Consider the following 17,270-nt stretch of genomic DNA (forward strand, 5'->3'; position numbering starts at 1 on the left):
TCTACGTTCCTGTTTTCTGGCCTTTCACTGTTTCTTAAATCCACGAGATCTGTAACTCCGATTGGGCTGAAATTTTAACATGATTTTTATCTGGATAATATCTTTCTTGCGGCCGAAGAAGGGAAACAACCGCCTTAAGAGGTGGCCACAAGCCCTTGGCCGCTCCCTGGGTAGGGGGGGCCTCAAAGGTTTGTGGGCCCCTCGGACATCGTCTCACGTTGATTCTTGTCCCGAAAATCACATATATTCCAAAAAAATCTCCGTAAGTTTTTATTGCGTTTGGACTCCGTTTGATATGGATATTCTGTAACACAAAAAACATGCAACAAACAGAAACTGGCACTGGGCACTGGATCAATATGTTAGTTCCAAAAATAATATAAAAAGTTGCCAAAAGTATGTGAAAGTTCTTGAATATTGACATAAAACAATAAAAACTTATAGATAAGATGGAGACGTATCACGCCGCGGCCGCGATGAGGGTGGTGTCATCGTCCTCGAGGACAGTGACGATGAGACACCGGCGCCAACCAAACCCGTCCGCCAAGGCGACCCAGGACAGGGAAGTAGCAAGGACGGCGGTGGCATGAAGAAGGAGGAGGAGGAGGAGGACGACGGCGGCGACTACAACGCCTTCTGCAAGATCTTCGGCGTGTAGGCCCAAGGCGGCGCGACGGGCGGTGGGGGCAGCGTAGACTTTGTTTTTTTTTCAAATTATGTTTTAAATATGTACAAAAATCAATGAAAACCTAAATTTCGCCCAATTCTATGTCGTGTTTGGCCGAATTTTGGGGAAGTATGGTTTTAAAAAACGGTGTCTAGGGCGACCTTGGGGCGGCGACTGGAAACCTACCGCCTCTACGTCAAATTTATCGCCGGTTCGCCCTCAGACGACGCTATTTCAAATCCCCGAGGGGCCGAATGGCTGGAGATGCTCTGAGTAACTGACGCCCAGCAGTACGCCCAGTGGGCACCATAAGCAACACGTGGGGACGCAAATGCCTGACAACCCAAAATTTTGACCGCGTTTCTTTTTTATTTTCTTTCTCAAGCAGATACTGTATTTTAGATTTTTTTTAGGGGATTTTAGATACTGTATTTAGATACTATTTAAAAAAGAGATACTGTATTTTAGATACTATTTAAAAAGATACTGTATTTTATATACTACTAAAAAAAGAGATCCTACTCTAAAAGAAACTTGCAGCCCAGGCCCAGCCTCGCAACTGTCCGCCTATATATCACAGCTCTGCCCACCCCTTCTGGATGAGATAGCCTGGTTCAGTGATCTTCTCTTCGTGCCTACGAGCGTCGTGTTGGCCTCCAATGGCGAGGTCTCCGGTGTTTCCCGCGCTCTTGTGCCTCGCGGTCCTCGTGCTGGCCGGCGGCGCCGATGCGAGGAGGAAGATGGTCGGCGTGTACGAGCTCAAGAGAGGGGATTTCTCCGTCAAGATGACCAACTGGGGCGCCACCATCATGTCGGTCCTCGTCCCTGATTCCAAAGGTATGTTCATCTTCTTCTCTCTACCCCCAAAAAACAAGGACAAAAGATCTTGTTTCTCATGCCAATAAAATCGTATCGCCTCTTATGTGTGATCTTGCGTTCCTGTGGCGTGTGAGACTCGCTTACCTCGCACAAATTATTTTGCAGGGAATTTGGCCGATGTTGTGCTGGGCAAAGACACCCTCGCTGAGTATGTTGTGAGTTGACTGAAACCTTCTCAAAATTATCTTTTCTGCATTGTTCCTTCAGCGTCCGTCTGAAATGTAGATTGCTCATAGAATGAACATTGCGCCGCTGCTCGTTTTGTTTCTTTCTTTTTTCGATTCATAATATGGAATCATTTCTTTTCCTAGCAAAGATAGGCCCGATTATCCGCCTGATCTCTCAACTTCATTGCTGTCCTGATGAGACACCGCGTTTTTTTTTTTTTGACACCATGATGAGACACCACGTTAATTTAAGTTGCTGTTTCCTCTGGTCATTCAGAGTGATAACTCTGCCTTTGGGCCGCTAAATGGGAGGGTGGCGCAGAGAATGGCCAGGGGCCGCTTTGTCCTCGACGGCAAAGTATACCATACGTACATCAACGACGGCAGGAACTCCATCCATGGTATGCATTGTTCGATTCTGTCAAAGAGCTACCCGCGATAACACGCGGTAATTAATTTCCCGTTGTTATAGGTGGCCACAGGGGATTCAGCAAAGTCATCTGGACGGTGAAGGAGTACGTCGCCGGCGGCGACTCCCCGTATATCACGCTGTACTACCGGAGCTTCGACGGGGAGCAAGGTAGGAAAAACGATACGGCCAAATTCTTTACCATTCAAAAAACCGTCATGTCGTTTGGCAAATCATGATTGCAACCAATTATTAATCAGGATTGCCCGGAGACCTGGACGTGTACGCGACGTACCAGCTGACGGGCCCGTACGAGCTGAGCATCCGCACGAACGCGACGGCGCTGAACAAGGCGACGCCGGTGAACTTCCTGCAGCACGTGTACCTGAACCTGGGCGGGGAGGGCAGCGGCGACATCCTGGGCCACACGCTCCAGCTCTCCGCATCCCGGTACACCCCGATGGACGAGGAGCTGCTCCCGTCGTCGGGCCGCGTCGACCCGGTGGCCGGCACGAACTACGACTTCCGCACGCCGACGCCGATCGGCGCGCGCATCCGGAAGGTCAAGGGCGGCAAAGTCTACGGGTACGACATCAACTACGTGATCGATGGGGAGGGAATGCGGAAGGTGGCGGTGGCGCGGGACGGCAAGTCCGGGCGCGCGCTGGAGCTATGGGCCAACCAGCCGGCCATGCAGCTCTACACCGGCAACTTCCTGAACCACACCAAGGGGAAGGGCGGCAAGCTGTACGAGCAGCACGACGGGTTTTGCCTTGAGACGCAGGCGTACCCGGACGCCGTCAATCACCCCGAGTTCCCGTCGGTGACGGTCAGGCCCGGCCAGGTGTACAAGCACGACATGCTCTACAAGTTCTCCTTCTAGCTAAGGCTGGACTATGGCTGCGGTACGCCAGTAGTAGGGAGCTCCTAGTCAGTGCTGCAGGCGCCGGTTAACGAGCCGGCGCCTGCAGCGTCGCTGGAATGGGCCGGCCCAACGCGCGCTTGGCTGTTGAAGTGAAAAAGCAATAAAAAGTGAGGACCGCTGGGGATTCGAACTCAGGACCGGATTGCTGTGAGTGCACCTCACCAACCACTAGACCAAACTAACTTTGCTGTCTACTACAAGAAAATAGAGCTAGTTAACCGTTTCTTGCAGTAAAACATTAATATATACTCAATATAAATTATCTCAAAAAAAGAAAATGTGAATTCAAAAAAATCATCAATTTTTAAGAAAAGTTTCAAAACAATGAAAAAGGTTCATTGATTTTTTTAAAAGTTCATTGAATTCGAAGAAAGTTTATCAAATTCAAAAAAAGTTCATCAGATTCGAAAAAAGTTCATCGGTTTTGAAAAAAGTTCGTCAAATCAAAAAAAGTTCATCGGTTTTGAAAAAAGTTCATCGAATTCGAAAAAAGTTCATCGAATTTGAAAAAAAGTTCATCGAATTTTGAAAAAAGTTCATCGAATTTTGAAAAAAAGTTCATCGATTTTGAAAACAGTTCATCAGATTCAAAAAAAGTTCGTCGGATTTGAAAAAAAGTTTATCGAATTTGAAAAAAAGTTCACAAATCTGAAAAAAGTTCATCGATTTGAAAAAAAAAGTTCATCAAACTCGGAAGAAGAAAAAGGAAAAAACAGAAAACGAAAATGGAAAAAAGGAAAACAGAAAAATGTAAAAACGGAAAAGCTAAAAGAGAGTAAAAGTTCATTCTAAACAAAATCATGTGTGTTGTCGTGCTGGTTGCCCCCAGGGTACTGCATGCACGAGGTCTGTGGCTAACACATGTGTTTTTGCTGATTAAAACAGAGAGAAAAAAACCTATTGGGCTGGCCCATCGCGCGAGCGCTTCAGGCGCCGGTTCGCAAGCGGGCGCATATGCGCCAAATAGGAAATCCCCCAGTAGTAGTAGTACCACCATTGGTTAATGGGCCGTAGATGTGTTCACTCTGGATTTGGAGGTGGCGCGATTCGTGGGACTGGATGCTGTTATGCGGTGAGCCCAGAACGGCTACGGTGCTTGGAAAATAAAATCATGCGTTTGTAACAGTAGGGGTGTGTTTGGTTGCCCAGTAGCTTCATCTCGCAGTTCCACACGACTTACATTTTGCACGTTTTTGTTAGTGATCGTAGACGAGTAGATCTACATCATCCTCGTGAGTGTACATATGCATATGCTTGGTCTAATTTAAAACACTCCTTAATCATTCCTCTAGGCTTTTTACCTCGCATCCTGTTATACTGACGCCATCGCCGGCGTGGTTCTTCTCGATCTCTTCCCCGTGTCTTGCTGTAGTGGCATCATCGCCGCTACCGTTCATCTCGGCCCCTTCTCCCACATCCTACAGCACGGATGCCGTCATGGCACACACACCATATTTTTTCTTCTCTATCCTCTGCCTCATAACCCTCCTATTCGTCCCTCCGCATAGACCTTTTCTGCGGTGACGAGCTAGGAACTTGAAAGTGCAACTAATCCTTAGGTGGTTTTGGTAATTAATAACAACATATATTTCATTGAACTAATATCTATTCAAGTGAAAGATTTCAGGAAGTTCAATGATTGGCATCGCAAGGATTAGAGATATGGACTCCTCAAAATGCTAAAGATATGGATTGGCAAAAACTCAAGACTCTTCATTTTTGATTAAGTGATCCAAGATCACATTGAGTCTATAGGAAAGCCAATTTAAAGACATTATAGCTGAGCACTATCAGAGCCCTCTCAGACCATTATCATGTTTGGCCATCAGATGTCAAGTTTTGGGCGTTTCTGGCGGTTGGATTTCCCTCTAATCCCGTCCGGCCTTCCTCTGTTGTGCAAATTGGGCTGCATGGGCTGGGTCGCTTCTCCCGTAACAAAATCCACGATCTCCTGTTAACTGGGCCTAATGGGCTTTAGTTTGTCGTAATCGCTTTGCCGTCCATAACAACTTTTGAAGGGCGAGAAAAAAATCGTCGAGAGGAGCTCTCTCCTCCCTTGTAGCGTTATGTGGTGTAGATCGTTTGGAGCGGAAGAGGACTTGCTCCGTCGAGAGGAGTAGAGACAGTCGGTCGCTTCTCTCGAGGAAAAAAAGTGAGTTGCACGGTTGCTGGTGAGTGGCGAGTGTTGGCTATGCGGTTCGCACGGTTACTGGTCGCGGACCAAGACTACCCTGCCGTGCTAGTTCGACCCTCCCGATGCGCACGTCGATGCAGGTAGAGGGGAAGCTTCGGCTCAACTGGTCGGTGAAGCGGAGGGGTGAAACTGACTCGCTATAGTTGAAGCATTCAAGAAGACAATGAATTTTCAATTCCAGGGAGCATTCACCGCGAGCGATGTGCGCCACTCACGGGCGACGACTAATGGAGGTGTGCGTTTTCCCCAACCTACAGCCGCTTCAGTTACTGCACTCGCATATAGCTTCATCTCCTAGTGCTCTCCCTCACCCTTGGTGCTCCAGCAAACAGATTGCCTATCACGGTATCACGGGAGAGTGAGGGTTTATTAGCCGATGGCCACGCGCTAGATCGTGAAGCTCTGACCAGGCTGTAGAAGCGGCAACGAAGAAGCTACGAGCATCTTAGGTGATGACTCCAGTTCAAGTAGCTCCTCCTCAACGCCTTAGAGGGTGTTTGTTTCCAGGGACTTATTGGTTTAGGGACTTAAAAAAGTCCCTATAAGTCCCACCTAAACCAAACACAAGTGACTTATTGGGATTTATTGTGGTGATTTGGGACTTATCAAATAAGACTCTCGGGGAGGAGCTTATTGGGGCTTATCCCGGGCCGGAGCTACCCCGCGTCGCTCCAGGCTCGTTCCCCGCACGTCGCCTGCCTCTCGGTCCAATCGCCGCCGCCGCCCCGCCTCTCGCCCCGTCGCCGCCCCGTCGCCGCCCCGCCTCGGTTCGTTCTGCCTTGGTTCGCCGCCCCGTCGCCGCCTCGCCTCGGTTCGTTCTGCCTCGCTTCGTTGCAGCGGTGCTTCCAATCGCCGGACAGGCCCTCTCCCGAGCCTCGTTGCAGCGGTGCAACATGGACTTATAAGTCCCTGTAAACAAACAGGTAGGGACTCTGGACTTATAAGTCTCTGTAAACAAACAGCTAGGGACTTCTGACTTATAAGTTGGGACTTAAAAAAGTCCTAAGACTTATGAAACAAACATGGCATTAGTTGCTCGCTCTGTTTATAAATGGTTGATGGGGGATTCCTTGAACGCCATCGCCGCCTTCGTGGACAATCACGCCCGCTGACAGCGCGTGCCCCCCAACAATCACATCCCTCGGTTGTCACTTATTTCGAGATAGATGAAGGTTGATTTTTTTCTGCAATTCGTACTACAAGTTGCATCAGCAACCAAGGTCGAATCCTGAGCTCCAACTGTCGCGAGAATCCTTTAGTCAAAAATTGATCAATGCCTTTGTTTCTCTCCATATGCTACTAACAACACTAGAAGCTCCCACTCTCCTTCCCCAATATGCATCTTTTTTACAAGAAGGCTCAAGGAGAGCCCGACTTTGAATTAACAAAGCCATCAACCGGCCAGGGATTACACAAGGCCCTCGTTACAACCACTTAACAGCTGCAAACAACCGGTAACAAGAACGGGAAAGAAAAGACGACAGATACATAGTGTTGTCGAAGCAGCTTACAAGTAGTTCTTTTTTGCTCAGATCTTGCTATTGATGGTAGTCGGTGTTTATGGATGTTTGTAAACAGGGCTCCTAATTAGATTTGTGTTGAAAATTCTGCGTAACCACTTTGTAAGTTTGATTGATTGCTATGGACAAGTTGCTGATTATATATTTTGTTTGCAGCAGGCAATCTATAAGTTGAGGTTGTCTCCCCATTGTTTGATCATCTCCATCGCATTGTGTTATATGTTTGTGTTAATTCCTCATATTCAGGAATGATCTTCCCATTATTTTACTGCAAGTTTGTGTTTGTGCGAATGGCTCATTAAACTTGGTATTGATCCTTTTGTTATCAATTATCTAGCAATGGATTTATTCAGGTGAGGTACTTGCGGTTCTGAGTGGTGATCAGTGAGGATGTGGTAGCAAAGGATGACATTGAAACTTGGTTTACAGGAGAATGAGAGGATCTTCGAAGCTTATTTGAGGCATGAATTTTTTGGGTTTTGCTGATTCATAGTTCCCTTTATCTTCATACACTTTTTTTCCTGGGTTGTCTCATTCTGATATCAAGGTTTCTTATTCGTATATGACTTTTAAAAACTGTATCATCGCATGGCCGAAAGATTTGGCCTTCTTACAAAGGTTTCTATGAACATGGATCGACCATCACATGGCTGAAAGAGATGGGCAGTTCCTAGGTACACAGGTAAGCAGAATCACTATCCTTAAAGATGTGAACCCTTGTTGCATATGGATTTTTCGTGTTCGGTCTTGTCACAGTGCCCACACCTAGGGAGCATCACATCAAAATCTTATGAGAATTACTAACGAGGTACTTTACTATTTTTACCTTAATTTCAGAGTACTCAATTCTGCATACATATAATTTATATATGTTATAAGATAAGAGGAGCAATGTAGAGATCCACAGTTGTAACGCCCGGATAATTAGGCTATAGTAAATCTCTCCTAATGATGCTTGTATGACTTATTTTTACTTTTAGAGTTGTGCTGTGATATCTTCCCGTGAGTCCCTGATCTTGATCGTACACGTTTGCGTGCATGATTAGTGTACGATTGAATCGGGGGCGTCACAACAGTATAGAGAGATCCACATGCTTATAATTCAAGTACTCCATGTTAGTAAAAAAACACTCAAGTTATGGTATATTGTAAGATTAACATATCTTCTGTTTCCGCATCAGATGTTTCTTTGTTATTTCTCTGAAAATAAAATCTCATATTTGTACGGTGAGATGTGAAATTGAGGTCTCCACTACAGCCTACAGGACCAACGATGATAAACACTTTGTGCTGAAAGAAGTGGAGAGAAGAGATAAATTTCTATACTCACTTGGGGAAAGTTAATAAATATTATTTTTGATAATTCTAATTACTTAGTGCATTCTAATACACTATTTGCTTAGGTTTGTGTTATGAAAAATCAGTGTAACCAAACTATGGACATGAGTTAAAGTACGAGGAAGGCCTGAAGTTACAATATGCAGGTGTTTTCAATAAGGGTTACTACAATTTATCTGTAGGTGGTCATAATGATTAGATAACTTTGTTGTTGATTACCCTTTTCTTTTGATACCATGTTCCAACTTCCTCCATCGCATTTAAGTTCAAATGTGTTTGTGTCTTCATCACCGGAAATGTGGTTTATCTTACTCGAGTCTACTTTGTGTGCATGTTTTAACATATATTATTTTTATGCTTCTAAGACATGCAACAACAACATGGAACAAATGGTGTGCTTCTCGATCGAGAAGATTCAAAATTATTGGGAGGAAAAAAGGAGACATGGAATGTGTGCACTTGATTTCCTAAAACAATGAAACCAAGTGTTGATAGCATGGACTAAACAAGAACTAGGACTACACCTGGGGGATGGTTATCCGGGTTGTGGTAGATATGTCAAGTACACCAATCGTTGTGTTCCAGCAATTATTCAATATTTCCGTTGAACACTAATATTCAATACAAACAAACGGGCGCAGCAACGCACACCATCCATGATCTAGTACTATTAAAAGGGGATGAGGCTTTGATGATGAGCTGGTGGCTCAAGTTCTTAGTGATATTCCTTCAAAACCCTCAACCACTTTCTCTATCCAAATCTGTCCAAAACCCTAATATCCAACACGGTCGCACCGAAACTTTTCAATCTGGACCCACCGAGTTCACCAAGACACTGCCACTGCCAAACCCTAACAAATCAGATCCACCGATATGGATCTCGGTCCCACCGAGACGGCCTTGCCAACTCTCCGTAATCATTTGCAATTATTTCGGTCCCATCGAGTTTTCATATTCTTCTTTTCTTAGGCAACTTGTCTCTTTCTTTTTCATTTTGTTTTCCTTTCTTAAATTCACAAACTTTTCTTAAATTCATGAAATTTTCAAATTTGTTAACACTTTTGCAAACCGATGAACACTTTTCTTAAATTTGTGAACTTTTTCCAAATCGTTAACTTTTTTTCAAATGTATGAAAGTTTTTCAAATTCACTAACTCTTTTTAATTTTTACGATTTTTTTCAAAATCCGCAAACTTTCTTTTCAAAATAGATTAACTTTTTCAGATTCATGATTTTTTAGAAATCTATGAACTTTTTTCCTTTTTTTGTGAACTTTTTCAAATTCATTACTATCTTATTTTCAAATTCACAAACTTTTGTGAAATTCGAGATTTTTTGCAAACTGTTTTCAATTTTTGAACTTTTTCAAATTTGCATTTCTTTACAAATTTTGTGAACTTTTCTCAAATGGTTAAACTTTTTTTAAAATCCATAAAATTTTGATTTGACATTTTTTTTCAACAGTATTTAAAACGGCCGATTTTTTCTCTTCCACGTGAGGAGCGCATGTGAGGAAGACGATGGTGGGGGATTTGTTTGTTGTGTGTGTCATTCTTCTCATCAATCAAAGAAAAAAAAAGAATAAGGATCTGAGGTAGCTGTGACAGGGACCACGAGCAGGCGCGAGCCGGTATCGATCGGGATCCTTTTCCATGTAAAAGAATACATGCTTAAGTCAGTTCTCTCAAAAAGGAGAGGCAAAAGTTTTGCCTGATTGATTGAGAATTGGCCGGTTAATTGAGAAAAAACCGTACGAAAACCATTGCAACATGACACATGCGGACTACTCCCAAACCGTTACAACCGGGCTTAAGTCACTTTTAAACAGTAAATAAAATAGGTAAAAATGGGCTAAATAGGTCTCAATCATGACAATTATGCAAAGATTGGGTCAAAAACAGCTAGTACGTAATTCATTTCCTAAAAAAAAGCTAACCCATGTTAATCAGCACTATTAGAACATTTGCAGCATCCAGGGCATACCAAACATATCTCAGCAGCTGTATTCTTTCCACCAGCAGCATTCTCACTGCTGACCTGCGCCGGCTGTTTCTCAGCAGCTGTAGCGCATGGAACACAGCACATCCCTGCTTCGTCAAGCTTTTGGGCCTAGCGATCTGTTTGGCTGGGTCAGACGATCAAACGCCGCTAGTTACTTTGGTCCAACCGCCGGGACCCGGCGAGCACGAGGGCGGCCGACGCTGTCCACAACCGAGTAACCGACGGCCAGCAGTACGCCTACAAGAAGACGCCCGGTGGGTCGATATCGATCCGTGGGGGTACCATAAGCAACACGTGGGTACGCAAGCGCGTGCCAACCCAAAATTTGACCTCGTTTTCCTTTTTTTTTATTTCCTTCCTTTCTCCAACAGATACTGTATTTTACTCCTAAAAAAGAGATCCCTGGTCTAAAAGGAAGCTTGCAGCCCAGGCCCAGCCTTGCAACTGTCCGCCGGCCTATATCACAGCTCTGCCCGCCCTTTCTGGATGAGATAGCCTGGTTCAGTGATCTTCTCAGCCGTCCTCTTCTTCCTTCGTCCCTACGAGCGTCGTGTTGGCCTCCAATGGCGAGGGCTCCGGTGTTTCCCGCGCTCTTGTGCCTCGCGGTCCTCGCGCTGGCCGGCAGCGCCGATGCGAGGAAGATGGTCGGCGTGTACGAGCTCAAGAGAGGGGATTTCTCCGTCAAGATGACCAACTGGGGCGCCACCATCATGTCCGTCCTCGTCCCTGATTCCAAAGGTACGTTCATCTTCTTCCTTCTACCCGAAAAACAACAACAACAAAAAAGATCTTGTTTCCACCCTAAAATGAAAAGAGATCTCGTTCCCATACCAAGAAAATCATATAGCCTCTTATGTGTGATCTTGCCTTCGTTTGGCGTGTGATACTCACTAACCTCGCAACAAATTATTTTGCAGGGAATTTGGCTGATGTTGTGCTGGGCATGGACACCCTCGCTGAGTATGTTGTAAGTTCACCGAACCCTTCTAAAAATCACCTTTGCTGCATTCCTTGAGCGTCCGCCTGAAATGTAGATTGGTCATAGAACATTGCGTTGCGTCACTCCTTGTTTTACTTCTTTCTTTTTCGGTTCAGGGCATATATATGGGCTGTTCCACTGAATTCCTGTCTGTTCAACTGGCAATCGCTGGGTTTCATTTGCGTGCCTGTTACTTGATTACAGTCCGTTAGTACGAGTCAGGAGGAGAATATCACTCAACCTTTAGGCTAGCATCAATACCGGCATGCTCTTCCGAATACCCTGTATTCACCACCACTTTGTCAATAGTCAATAGCTCATCATCTTCACATTTTCTGAAAAACTCTTACATGTAAGTATCAAAAGTACAGAGAAGAGAAAATTAAGCAGACAAGAGTACATGATCATGAATAAATAAATGAAACGACAAGCAGCTATAGGTGGATCCAATCCTTCTTGTGATTTTGAGTAGTGCACTAATTGCCCACCATGTGAAACAACCTCTCTAAAAGAAACTATAAAAACTTGTGGTCGTGGAATGATGAAGGGAGAGCTTTTGTTTTCTAAAAGAATTCTGGCCGTGGGATGGCCCTCGTCTGCCATACGCGCTGCAGATCTTCCGTTCATTGTCTACTAATCCCCACCCTCGCCCGTGATACACACACGTCCCTTGCTACTGTAGTCTCTTCCCATTAGTTTGATTTGAGTGGTCAAAGCATATATGGCAAGATCAGAACAGCCCGGCAACAGAATTTTCCATGCACGAGCTAAGTCGTCCACCAATCAATCAGATTTTCAGAGAAGCTTATCTGCGAGCCGTCATGCTAGACTAGTTGAAAATGACACCTCAACACCAACCAAGTTTGAGAAAAGTCATGTGTACAGGCCGTCAAGCTTTGAGCTGGTAGACAATGACGACAATCGCCAACCAGGCCCCATCGCTCCATCGTGCTGCTCCGATCCATATTATCATCAAAATCTGAAAGGCCACCGTACATACATAGTATATATAAGCAACGCGCTAAGCATGTGAAATCATATCTTATCCTAGCAAAGATTTGTCCGATTATTCGCCTGATCTCTCAACTTTATTGCTGTCCTCATGAGACACTTGACATCATGATGAGACACCACGTTAATTTCAAGTTGCTGTTTCCTCTGGTTATTCAGAATGATACCTCTTACTTTGGGCCGCTAAATGGGAGGGTGGCGCAGAGAATGGCCAGGGGCCGCTTCGTCCTCGACGGCAAAGTATACCATACGTACATCAATGACGGAAAGAACGCAATTCATGGTATGATATTGTCTGCTTGCTTCGATCAGAGGTTTGTTGTGCCTGCCATTGATTGCGCGTTTGAACTGTAGGTGGCAAAAGGGGGTTCAGCAAGGTGATATGGACGGTCAAGGAGTACGTCGCCGGCGGCGACTCCCCATACATCACCATGTACTACCGCAGCTTCGACGGAGAGCAAGGTGCAAAAAAAATGCAGTGATGTGGTCCATTTTTTCACAAGTTTTTGTCGCGCAACGCAATCAACAGCCGTGGTTAAAAATGACAAATGAGCAGGGTTCCCCGGAGACCTGGACGTGTACGCGACGTACCAGCTGACGGGCCCGTACGAGCTGAGCATCCGCACGAACGCGACGGCGCTGAACAAGGCGACGCCGGTGAACTTCCTGCAGCACGTGTACCTGAACCTGGGCGGGCAGGGCAGCGGCGACATCCTGGGCCACACGCTCCAGCTCTCCGCGTCCAGGTACACCCCGCTGGACGTGGAGATGCTCCCGTCGTCCGGCCGCGTCGACCCCGTGGCCGGCACCAGCTACGATTTCCGCACGCCGATGCCAATCGGCGCGCGCATCAGGCAGGTCATGGGCGGCAAAGTCTACGGGTACGACATCAACTACGTCATCGACGGGGAGGGCATGCGGAAGGTGGCGGTGGCGCGGGACGGCAAGTCGGGGCGCGCGCTGGAGCTGTGGGCCAACCAGCCGGCCATGCAGCTCTACACCGGCAACTTTCTTAACCACACGAAGGGGAAGGGCGGCAAGCTGTACGAGCAGTACGGCGGGTTTTGCCTTGAGACGCAGGCGTACCCGGACGCCGTGAACCACCCCGAGTTCCCGTCGGTGACGGTGAGGCCCGGCCAGGTGTACAAGCACGACATGCGCTTCACTTTCTCCTTCTAGCTAGGCTGGACTATGGCTGCGCTATGGTAGTAGTAGTGCCACCATTGGTTAATGGATTGTAGATGTGTTCATTCTGGATTTGGAGGTGGCGCGATTCGTGGGACTGGATGCTGTTATGCCGTGAGACCAGAGCGGCTACGGTGCTTGAAAAATAAAATCATGCGTTTGTGCAGTGCAAACGAAAATATGCAAACGTTAGCCCTTTAGCGCTTCAACACGATTTCCAAAAAAAAATGTGTGCAAACGTTAGCTCTTTAAAGCTTCAGCGCGACCGTTGTGTGGTTTCATGATTAGAAGTACGCTGGTATTCCTTGACCATAAGAGTTTAACTCCCAGAATTGACATTGGTGTTTACATTTTTCTGCATTTATTCCACACATTCCGGCGGTGTGTGTTCAGTAGGGAGAGACGTCCCCATCGACTAAGGCGTCTGTGGCAACTTCATAAATCTTAAGATGATGTGCCGACTCACTCTCTCGGAGGTGCTTATAGAGATAGGGTGTATGTGCGCGTTTATAAAAGATGAGTGTATGTGCGTATATATGAGCATCTGCGTCTGTATTATATTAAAGAAGTGCTTCAGCGCGACCCGAAATAAACCTTAAATTTTGATAACTGATGTGCAAAGCTTTGTTAGCAAGATTCAGATCTTGAGCATATTGACGCGCACTGCTGGCAGTGGTGGATCTATGTGTGCTTATTGGGCCGGCCCAGCCTTAGGAAAATGTGTGAAGAAATTATTTTTAGAGAGCTTAGATGAGAAAAAAAATTGCCCTCCCCCCCACCTTCCTCCCCTAACTTCCTCTCTAGCTCCGCCACTGACTGCTGGACCTCAATCTTGAGGGAAAAGCGATAGGATTAAATTTCCACTTATGAAGACCGAGTTCAATCTTTCTCTCTCTCTCTCTCTCTGTGTGTGCGCGCACTATTTGGCTTCGCCAATAACGATGGTCATCTTTGATACAACACCGGCAGTCGTGGTTTTGTCACGATAGGTGAAAGATTGGATGGGGTTGATCGAAAACGAGAGGCACGTTGATAATACGTCCATTTTGCATCATGTTTTCCTACTGTTATTTATAATGTTTTCAATTAATATAACACTTTGTGAAGCAATTCTAATGGTTTTTTCTCTCTTGATTTGCAAGAGTTACATGAATAGAGAGATTGCCGGCAGTTGGAATTCTAGAACTGAAAAAGCTACGTCAGAGATGCCTATTCTGCACATCTACAAATGAGCTGAAATTTCACGGAGAATTACTTTCAAATAAATAAAAATATTGGGGAAAAGAATTACCATAGGAGGCCACCCAGGTGCCCACAAGGCACTAGGGCGTGCCCACCCTCCGGGCGGGCCCTAGTGGCTTGTGGGGGCCCTGGCCAGCCTTCGTGGCCCATCTTATGGTATATAATCCCATTTTCCCTAGAAAAATTAAGGAGAGGACTTTCGGGATGGAACGCCGCCGTCTCAAGGCGGAACCTGGGCAGGAGCACTTTTGCTCTCCGCCGGAGCGATTCTACCGGGGATACTTCCCTCCGGGAGGGGAAATCGAAGCCATATCATCACCAACAACCTTCTCATCATGGTAGGACCAATCTTCATCAACATCTTCACCAGCACCATCTCATCTCAAACCCTAGTTCATCTCTTGTATTCAATCTTTGTATCAAAACCTCAGATTGGTACCTGTGGGTTGCTAGTAGTGTTGATTACATCTTGTAGTTGAGGCTAGTTTGTTTATTTGGTGGAAGATTATATGTTCAAATCCATGATGATATTCAATACCCCTATGATATTGAACATGAATATGATTTGTGAGTAGTTGCTTTTATTCTTGAGGACATGGAAGAAATCTTGTCATAAGTAAACATGTGAATTTGGTATTCGTTCAATATTTTGATGATGTGTATGTTGTGATTCCCTTATTGGTGTTATGTGAATGTCGACTAAATGACACTTCACCATCTTTGGGCCGAACGGAATGCATTGTGGAGTAGTTATTACATGATGTGTTGCTAGAGTGACAGAAGTTTAAACCCTAATTTATGCGCTATACCGTAAGGGCTGATTTGGATCCATATGTTTCATGTTATGGTTAGATTTATCTTAATTCTTTTTTCGTAGTTGCGGATGCTTGCTAGAGGGGTTATGATGAGGACATGACTACCTTGGATACGACCAAAAATATTGCATACATGCATATTTGTCAGGTGATTTTTAGTGCAAACTATTCAATAATCTATTTATGTTATCCAGAAGAAAAATACTTCACACACTTTTGTGTTTTGTCTAATTGCACGTGTATGGGACATTTGTACAATTCACATATGAAGATAAGGGAGAAAGAGATGTTTACTTGTTGTTCAAAAAGTTCTCTCACGTCACTTTTGGGCCAAGAGAAGATAGAGTCCAAGTCTCTCACATTCTGGATTCAGATTCGGACTGCACAGACATACCTGACTCAAACGCCAACAACTTTTTCATACGGACTCCGAATTGGGTGATTCATTTTTTGCTGGAATCAAGAATTTGTGCTCTTTCTAGCCCATCTGGATTCACCTTCAAATTCGTCCGAAGTGTTGAGATATCGACGAAACAATCAGACGCTGCAGCAGAATCCGAGTCAAACAATAAGTCCAAAGGTGTTGCATCACCTCTACTTGGGCCCATAAGCCTTGTACGACCTAGGGTTGGTTTTAGGCTGCCTTGGGACGTTCTCCCACCTCCTTGGCCGCCACCCCTTGCTCCTATATAAGTAGATCCATCTAGTAGATTTTTCCTTGGGATTTGTTTAGTTAGAAGTTAGCCATTGCAACTTCGTGTAGTTCGTTTGTGTCCAACGACCAGACCAAGACCGCTTACGGATCCCCACCTTTATCAATACTTCATATATACTCGCAATATTCAGATTGCTTTTATCATATTCTTGCTTGTTCTTCGATTGCTTGCAGGAATAGACCTTCGTGGTCAGGTTGATTGTGCTCCGGCGTGGTCCATAATCTCTCGGAGTTGGTTTAGCGATTGCTAAGGCGCAACGTCGTGCACGTTTGTAGTCGGATCGTCAAAGTCATCTTCACCAAATCGATAGTTATCATCTCATCGAAAGATCGGGACACCTCCGCCTCTATCAAGTGGTATGGTATCAGTTTTCAGGTTGCTCGGTGAGAATTTCCAGTTTTTCATATATTAGATTTATTTTCTTATCTATTGTCCAAGAAAAAGGCCACAAAAAAAAGTTAGATCTATTCATCCTTTGTCCAAGCCAGTCTGAGCCTATGCAATTTTCTTTTCATTGTTTGCATTATTGAATTATCGGTTGCATCGTCGTGTCGAGTTGCTGGTCTTAGTGTCTAGTTCGTTTAGAGTTTCGAGTTCTGTTCACATTAGTCACGCCGCCACTGCATCGTTATCCCTTCCACTGTCCACCACCCATCCATCAACTTCCACCACGTGCTACCCATTGTTCATTGTCATAATCATAGTTGAAATCGTTCACATCTTCACTTGATCCAATCTGCATCTTATCTAGTTTATTTTGGAAAGGGTGAGAGAGAAAAAAGACGGAGAAAAAAAAGAGAGAAAAAAAGAGAAAAAAAAAAGAAAGAAAAAAAGAGAGAAAGAAAAAGAAAAAAAGTGTGAGCAAAAAAAAAGAGAAGAAAAAAAACGAATTTCGGATCTATCTAGACTCAATCTCGTAGCTGATTTCGGATTGGAATCTGTTTTGCGCACTGTTCAGTAAACAGGTGTATCGTCCTCATACGACGTCCGTTTTGGCTCCGTGAGTACTCAAATTAAAGCTAGCGACAAGGCGCATCTAAATAGTTGCAGAAGCATGTTCACTATTTGGCACCTAAAAATCGGCTTCTAAATAGGTCTTTTCGCCCTCCGAAGTTCGTGAACATAGTTTGTTCTAGTTTTTCAGGCCAGATTTATAATTCTTTGACTCCTCATATCAATTCGGAATTGAGTGATTCTTTTTGCATTAGAAAGCTTGAGTTTG

At 45.0% G+C, this 17,270-nt stretch overlaps 2 protein-coding genes across 2 annotated transcripts; both read left to right on the top strand.

The window, feature by feature from the left end:
- Positions 1–1,293: 1,293 nt before the first annotated feature.
- On the top strand, positions 1,294–3,182 carry LOC119364485 (galactose mutarotase-like). The gene is made up of 5 exons (XM_037629963.1): positions 1,294–1,504; positions 1,652–1,701; positions 1,991–2,114; positions 2,186–2,293; positions 2,383–3,182. The coding sequence occupies exons 1-5, from the start codon at positions 1,327–1,329 to the stop codon at positions 3,003–3,005; spliced, it is 1,083 nt and encodes a 360-aa protein (XP_037485860.1). The 5' UTR covers positions 1,294–1,326; the 3' UTR covers positions 3,006–3,182.
- A 7,323-nt stretch (positions 3,183–10,505) lies between these two features.
- On the top strand, positions 10,506–13,467 carry LOC119364486 (galactose mutarotase-like). The gene is made up of 5 exons (XM_037629964.1): positions 10,506–10,838; positions 11,018–11,067; positions 12,250–12,373; positions 12,445–12,552; positions 12,647–13,467. Exons 1-5 carry the CDS (start codon positions 10,664–10,666, stop codon positions 13,267–13,269), a joined length of 1,080 nt encoding a protein of 359 aa, XP_037485861.1. The 5' UTR covers positions 10,506–10,663; the 3' UTR covers positions 13,270–13,467.
- The last annotated feature ends 3,803 nt before the right edge of the window (positions 13,468–17,270 follow it).

This window comes from Triticum dicoccoides, chromosome 2B (genome assembly GCF_002162155.2).
Source record: "Triticum dicoccoides isolate Atlit2015 ecotype Zavitan chromosome 2B, WEW_v2.0, whole genome shotgun sequence".
Taxonomy (NCBI): Eukaryota; Viridiplantae; Streptophyta; class Magnoliopsida; order Poales; family Poaceae; genus Triticum; species Triticum dicoccoides.

Coding starts and splice junctions, on each gene's coding strand:
- LOC119364486 (XM_037629964.1), top strand. CDS start 10,664: ATGGCGAGGGCTCCGGTGTTTCCCGCGCTCTTGTGCCTCGCGGTCCTC. Junction 10,839..11,017: donor CCTCGTCCCTGATTCCAAAG/GTACGTTCATCT, acceptor ATTATTTTGCAG/GGAATTTGGCTGATGTTGTG. Junction 12,553..12,646: donor CAGCTTCGACGGAGAGCAAG/GTGCAAAAAAAA, acceptor ACAAATGAGCAG/GGTTCCCCGGAGACCTGGAC.
- LOC119364485 (XM_037629963.1), top strand. CDS start 1,327: ATGGCGAGGTCTCCGGTGTTTCCCGCGCTCTTGTGCCTCGCGGTCCTC. Junction 1,702..1,990: donor ACACCCTCGCTGAGTATGTT/GTGAGTTGACTG, acceptor CTGGTCATTCAG/AGTGATAACTCTGCCTTTGG. Junction 2,294..2,382: donor GAGCTTCGACGGGGAGCAAG/GTAGGAAAAACG, acceptor ATTATTAATCAG/GATTGCCCGGAGACCTGGAC.